Below are 7,845 nucleotides of genomic sequence, written 5' to 3'. Positions count from 1 at the left end.
AGTTCTTATGAAAAAAGATTAAAGACAATACTATTTATCTGTGACATTTTAGGGCAAAATACAGGGTGTAACATAGAAACTGTTAACTCTCAGATAGTTTCGGACCTTTAAATTTATATCTACTTATTACGGAGTACATACTTTCAAGAGAAAGTTAAAGTAACTTACTTGAGTAGTAGTAAGTCAAAACCTGTCAATTGATAAGAAATAGAGGAAGAATTGCACATAGAAATTACCAAACTCTAATGCAGTATTGCCAATGATTTCCATTTCAAACTCGTAAGAAAATAATTTATATGAAGTAGCAAATTTTCGCAGGAGTACAAAAGCAGACATTGACAGGTGATGAGGCACGATCACAAGTATGATCAATGAAAACTACATTCACAGTGTACACTTATGAACACTGCAGTTCAAACAATTCGAAAGAGTAAGAAACTCCAATGCTTCCCCACAATGGTGAATTTGGGAAATACAATCTCAATTGATCTTAATAGCAGTGTTAGCGAATGTAGTCATCATAATAATTATCACTTATTACAGAAACAAACCTCTCCAGCCAAGGAAGCTGATGGAGATCTTTCATGGCATCAATGTAGGAATCTGTACAGGGTGGAGGTGGCAACTGACAAGAGCGATGATCACTCAAGCTGAAGCCACCAGCAAGGAATCTCTGAATGATAGCCAGTTGCGAACGCTCTTGATCAGAGTAAGCATCTAGGATCATGGGAAATGTATCAAATGAATTCCATGCCCAATGGTCAGTCTCAGGGGTGGTAGGCCCAACAGAATCCTCGGAACGACCTTCATCCCAGAAAGCACATTGACATATTTGTTGCCCTTCCCTATATTCAGCACCACAGGAATAACAAAACTCATGGCCACACCTACAGATCATCAAAACAAAAAAAGGAAATCAGCTAAGTAGAATTTACTACAACCAATGTCAAAATATCTATTATTAACTACACTATGGATTATGTATTACTAATGCATATACTGTAAATGAAAGGAGCAAAGACTAGGGCTTGGATAAAGCAGATGCATCAGTGACACAGTTCATATTGTGCAAAATGTTCTGATATGCTCATGTTCAGAATCAACCACTTTTCTTTTCAGATAGCATGGCCATTATGCTGCAGCAGATTATAAGCAGGAGCAGCCCCATCAAGATGAAAACTGGTGTTTGTGTAAAGCAAATTGCTTATTTAAAAATCCATCACATTTTGGACATATCTGCGAAACTAATCACTTAAATCACTCATTCTAAAGAAAATTAATCCTGAAACAATATTCCAGTTCTACTCTATGACCTAATGCAATGTTAAATATACATGTGTTGTAAATTTGTAATGATTCCAACCCTCATTACTAAGTTGGATCAAGATTGTCAAAATGCATTTGCTGCAGACTGCTAGAGGATAAATATTAGGTTTACAATGAGACACTGAATTTTATGTAGAACGAATCAAGAGAATGGAATATGCAGCCTTTAAAAGTTGACATAGCTAATAGTTGACATTAATAAGGCCCAAGACCATATGGACTCGAGCTTCACTCCCCATCTCTACCCTGTTGATACCTAAAAAGATTGTCATAAAGCTTTCATTACAAGCTACTACAGAATGGGTACTAGGTTTGATACAACAGAGACACATTATTTTAAGGATCATGAGAATGGAACAATGCAACCTTCGTAAGTTAAATAAAGCCCAAGACCGCATGGACTTGAGCTTCACCCTCAATCTCTTTCCTGTAGATATACCTCGAAGACCATTAAACACCACTTATAGTGCTTTTCACAGACAGATGAAAAGGAAAGAAAGTATGAGCAGCAAAAGGGAATTCGAGAAAGTGATGTGTTGGGTGTTGATCGAGGAGTCAGTTCACGAAATATTCCTTGAGTAATTTCATGATGCTATTTGGCAAGTTTCAAGTGTACATAGTTTAAAGGCTCAACCCAAAAAGAGAAAGTGGACATAGTACAGATATTATGGACGATATCAATTTGTTAAATTAAGGCTCAACCCAAATGAAAAACTGAAAATTTTCTTGAGAATGCCTAATACAGCCAATGACTATCTAACAAAATTATCTCCTAATGTGTACCAATTCCTTCTCCCACCAAAACTACAAAAAGATGCTAGATTTCTGTTTCCACTGAAAGTATAAAGAAAATAAACTGCAGTATTCAACACATGAGGCTATTTATGGTTTTATGCTGTTATTCTTATATTAGACCCTACAAGGCCTTAATTGATAAAATCAAATTTTCATCTAATACAGAGTATTTCTGACAAGCCTCTGAGCTTCAGCATGCATAAATGTATATATCAAAATTTCCTTACAAAGCACATGAAATAGTAGATGAAGATGTGCAAAGGGAAAAAGAAAGAGTGTTGAAGGAGCTTGAACAATCCATATGGAATATTTCTTAACCCATTGAATGACAAAAATGTAAAAATCAGGACTGAGAAGTTCTTAACATAGCTTCCACTGAAGATCACATGAAGAAAAAAATTAACTCTAACCTAAAATTTCTCATCAAAAGCAAAAGGTTTCAAGCCCTCCTAAAAAAATAAAATAAAATAAAAAAATCATATGCTAAAAGAAAATCATAGATTTGGTGGCTGGTTCATGATTTCATTACAAAAGAGAACAACATGTGCTATTCATTTTGGTTCAGTAAGAGACCAATAAAATGGAAAAATTCGAGGACATCAAGATTAGTAAAGTGTTCTAGCAAAATAGAATGCTAAAAGAAAATCATAGAATTTGTGGTTGGTCCATGATTTCAATAAAAATGAGAACATGTTCTAATGATTTTAGTTTCAGTAGCAGACCAATATAACAGAAAAATTCGAGGACAGCGAGATTAGTGGAGTGTTCTAGCAAAAAGGAACGAAATTCTTGATGGAAAAGGTACAAATATTGTGAGGTAAGATAGCAAAGGAGAATTGTCAAAATGGACTAAAGACGATGAAGTGCGTAGAACCCAAAAAAAAAAAGGTAAAAGTACACATTTTATGTTTTAAACATTTCAAGGATAGTAAACATAATACAAAAGTGTGGTTGTCACATTCTAGTAGGCTTAGCTACATGCTCAGTATATTTCATGGCTACTCATTTGGAGACTAAGCATCAAAGACAGCTAAGTTACTGTTATTTCTAACAAGTTTCAAAGTGTCATGTGAAATTTATGTTGTATTAAAGCGAGAATTTGACTATTAATCAACTCTAAAGTATTAAAGCTACATGCTAAGTATTGAGTGTCTAAAAATTAATCAACTCTTGGCATCTTACTTAATTGTATTCCACAGAACTCAATACTTAGCAATACATTTCATCTTAAATAAATAGTTTTCCATTAACTTTCTTCACCTAAAATCATCTGATTCCACATAGGATCCTTATATTAACCTCTCTTTTAATCCCCCCCGCCCCCTCCCTTTCCTATTCTTGTAAGTTCAAAGGACATATGGATATGATACACATCCAACACATGCTTAGAATAAAAGTTTCCTTTACCTAAATATATTGTTGGGTGACCCGTTTTCTTATAAACTTCAACGGACATATGGATATGATACACATCCATCACAATCCTAGTACAAAAATTTCTCATTCCAGCAAAAAGTATTGCGGGTGACCCTTATTCTTGTATTTTTCAAAGGACATATGGATATACTACACATCCATCACACCCCTAGTACAAAAGTTTCCTTTTTCCTCCAAAAGTATTGTTGGATGACCCCTCGTAAAATACATAAATTTTCCCTTACCTGAACCCCTAATTTCTTTAAAACTAATAACACCTTGTTTTTAGCATGCCTTGATTCTTTACAACAATGTAGAATCAATATCGCAAATAACAGTATGTAATACACTAATACACATAATCTTATCAGATTAGCAAACTCCAACCACATTCAATAAGGTTTTTTGCATATCTTCAGTACCGTCATCTCATAAGCAAATCTGACATATTCTATGTTTTCCGAAATACCAAATACAAATAGCCTTCAGTTAATAGGTAAACTTTGTACTGTCGACTAAAACTAAATATAAAAAAATAAAAACAAACTGCCATACAGGATTTTGTAAAATTACATTCAAGATAGAGGAACGCTTACCAGCAGGTCATGTGGTAACAACCTTGTGCCAGATCGATCATCCTCCTGCACTGTTGGCAACGCCTCCATCCCCTATCCTGTGCCAAACAGTGCAAAGAAAGATCCGACGAACCTCTCTCGTCCAGTGGAAGATCTTGATACTCCCCACAAGTTAATGAATTATGCCAGGGAACCCCACAATTCACACAGATAGATCTCTGACAAACTCGACAATCAATGCAACACCCATTGGATTCACCTGAGGAGCTTGCCTCACTAGGATCAAGCAGAGCCAAACAATTTTGATAGGGACAGTAAATTTTATCTGAACTAAGCACATTAAATTCTTCTATTGCTTTGTCTAAAACATCAAAGGAAATAACTGGAAGAAATAACTTGCATTCGGATTTCGAGAGTAAATAGTTGCATCTTATCTCAGGGCATCCAATGGGGACTTGACCAGCCTCTACTTTTTCATTAGCATGGGTCTTCAGGCATTGGGAACAAAATTTGTGTGAGCATCTTAAAGTAAGCATCATAAAAGATGGCTTATCATCACAACATACCGAACAATTTTGAAGTGAACCATGACTATCCTCATGCAAGGTGAACAAACCAATTGCCACCTGAGCCAGTTGCAAAGGCCTCTCCACTTCAACACTTGGGACATGTTTCAAACTAAAAGCATCTAACCGGCCCACAAGTTCAAGTACCCTCTCCCTGAATGCTACTATGAGAGGAATATCAAGGCTCTCCTTAAGCATGATCTGTGCAACAAAACAACAAATCAACAGCTACACGGAGACAAATTTATGCACTAAACAATTACGTGTAAGAAAAAATCAGCCAAATAAAAGTATACATGAATCATTAGCCTATGCAATCTAAAATATTTAAATTTTAGATAAAGCCAGTATACTTAAATTATATTCTTCTTCACTTTTCATATCATAATTCACAACCAAAATCTAGATGTCCAACACACATATACACGAAAAGACAATTTTTCAAGATGCAATGAGAACAACACAGTTACTCTTAGATTACTATCAACCAATACAATTCATTTTTAGTGAAATCCAACATCGGTGAAACTTCAATTGCTGGGGTCAACATACAAAAATTACTTCTATGACCATTAAAACCAAAGGATAAACAAATTAGCTGAGTGAATGATTGAAGCAATTAGCACATAACAAGCAACTAACTCAATCTTATTCAATGCAGAACACACAACAAACTTCTCTCATTTACAGTATAGTTTTCAACTAGCAGTTCATTTCTAAGATTCTACATGGCATGAAAATGTTCCTAACACCAAAAACCTTCGGCAGCACAATTAAACCCTAACTCAGAAAAATTCGACAACATTCAAAACAATATAAATCCATAACATCACAAGATACATATAGAACACAGAAATACCTGTTCATAGAGAGTCTTAGAATCAGTCGTAGCGAAAACACGTCTAATATTATTATTACTACTCTTAAAAACCTCAAGCAAACCATCCATTAAAGCCAAATAATCAGCAACTAAACCATCAACATAAAATTCAAGCCTTTTCTGAACAATTATATCAGAAAATTCTTTTGAACCTTGAATAACAATACCAATTCCAGTAAATCCAGAACTACAAGATTCACCAAACCCATCAATTGAAATACCCTTAAAACACATCTTTACTGTTAATTCATCACATTCATCTTCACTATCTTCTTCCTCCTTTAAACATTCATCTTTACTATCTTCTTCACTCAAACATTCATCTTCACTACATTCTTCACTCAAACATTCATCTTCACTATCTTCCCCGCAACAACTTCGAAATTCCTCTTCTTCTTCCCCTTCTACTGTAACTAAATTCAAATGTTCATCAGAAAACCCCTGATCTTCCATTGTTCTGAAAGAAAAACCCAGAAAAATTAAAAGGGTTTGTAAATTTTTGAAGAATTAGGTTGCCATTTTAGAAAAAAATAGAAGGGGGTTTTACAAATCTGTGCAAAATTACTGTATCATTTTCACAAATTTATTAGACCCAGAAAAATTAAAAGGGGTTCCTTCAAATTATTGAAAAATCATGGAGCCAATTTCCAAAATAAAATCAACCCAGAAAAATGACAGATTCAGAAGAAAAAAAAAAATCTGAAATTTGTTGTGAAAGTTGATGTCATAATCCACAGAAGTAGTGGATTATGAAAGCATCAAACACAAAGATCTGGCTTCAGAAGATATAGAAGATCCTGCATAAAATTTTGATAATTAATCAGCCATTAATCTGGAAAATAGGAAGAAAAAAAAAATGTGAAAAACAGTGAAGAATCTAATTCTCTGGCATTGACCAGTAAAGTGAAAGGAATTTTCAAAGGAGAGAGAAAGAGAGAGAATGGAGAGGATTAAGTTAGGCTAGATGCCAAGACATGAAGCTTCCATACCAAATTTGACAGGAATTGACGTAATGAGGAATCTAATTATCCTAAACTCTAAATCTAATAAATAAACCATATTCCCTCAATATATGGCAAAATTGGCTTAAACATCATGGAGTATGGATAATACTCTATTTTGCTCGTCTTATTTTCACTCATTTTTCAAGTTTGTTATGTGTACGTAAAATAGAAGAGGAAATAATTAATTTATTGGAGAATTTGCTTGAAAAAACTTTTTAAAACACCATTTTGCGAAAAAAAAAAAAACCTTTTTAAAACCTTTTTGATTAAAAAAAAACCACCTCGTTCATTTTTTTATGAGAAGAAACCTATTTCCTCAATCATTCTCTAATTAACTTAATTAGACTCTAATTTTTTCTTATTTCTTCTAATTAACCTCTAACCCACCAAATTATTAAATAACTAGTTTTGTGCTCGGGCGATGCCCGAATGATTGATAAAAATTTTGGATAAACTTTTTGATAATGCAGGATATTTAGACATACGATATCCCATCGCTTATTTATAAATCAAAAACTTTTGTATACACTCGACGAACAATAAATATAAATGTACATCGATATAATATTTATTTAATTTAGGGTATCTTTTAGACTTTTTTAGGTTTACTTTTATCAATACAACATAAATACTTTTATTTATATCGGGGTAACTTATATATACTAAAGGTAACTTTTGATCGTTTTAAGATAACTTTATAGCGGATGTACAATGTTTCTTGTAGTTTTGTTTGTAAATAGATGTGTATGTTATTAATTTATTATTGACTTGAAATTATTGTTATTGAACTTAAATTATTTTTACTTAAATGAAATTTTTTTTTTACTAAACCACAATTATTTTTATTGATTCACTATTTTTTTAAACTAAATTAAATATATATTAAATGGATCTCTTTTTTAAAAACTTTTTGAAAAAAATTTTATGATAGAAATAAAATTGTGTTATATGTTATATATTAAAAGTTATGATTAATTTTATACATATAAAATATTAGATGTATAGTGATAATTAAACTCTTTACAACATTTTTATCTTAAAAAATTTATCCAAAACCGCTAACTTTATCATCATATGTGTCACAATAATACTTATTTGTCGTCTACGTGGCGCGACACTTGGCGAAAAATTGGAATGCCAAGTGTTGTTGTCTCGTGGCATGGGTGCGAGACCGACTTTATATATTAGTGATGGATATATATATATATCTTTCCTCTTCCGCTTCCCTCTCCCATGGCAGCAACCCCCTTCCCTCACGGAACCCGCTGCTCAGATCCCCCCCA

General features: G+C 33.3%; 1 protein-coding gene across 1 annotated transcript; it reads right to left on the bottom strand.

The window, feature by feature from the left end:
* Nucleotides 1–250: 250 nt before the first annotated feature.
* Nucleotides 251–6,598, bottom strand: LOC145570444 (E3 ubiquitin-protein ligase RSL1-like). The gene is made up of 3 exons (XM_081629521.1): nt 5,538–6,598; nt 4,134–4,879; nt 251–887 (listed from the first exon to the last, which is right to left on the bottom strand). The coding sequence occupies exons 1-3, from the start codon at nt 6,009–6,011 to the stop codon at nt 503–505; spliced, it is 1,605 nt and encodes a 534-aa protein (XP_081485647.1). The 5' UTR covers nt 6,012–6,598; the 3' UTR covers nt 251–502.
* Nucleotides 6,599–7,845: the final 1,247 nt, after the last annotated feature.

The sequence above is a fragment of the Chenopodium album genome, chromosome 12 (genome assembly GCF_948465745.1).
Source record: "Chenopodium album chromosome 12, dcCheAlbu1.1, whole genome shotgun sequence".
Lineage (NCBI taxonomy): Eukaryota > Viridiplantae > Streptophyta > Magnoliopsida > Caryophyllales > Amaranthaceae > Chenopodium > Chenopodium album.
Note: the sequence above shows the minus strand (reverse complement) of the source record. Positions and strands in the feature narration are given on the sequence as shown.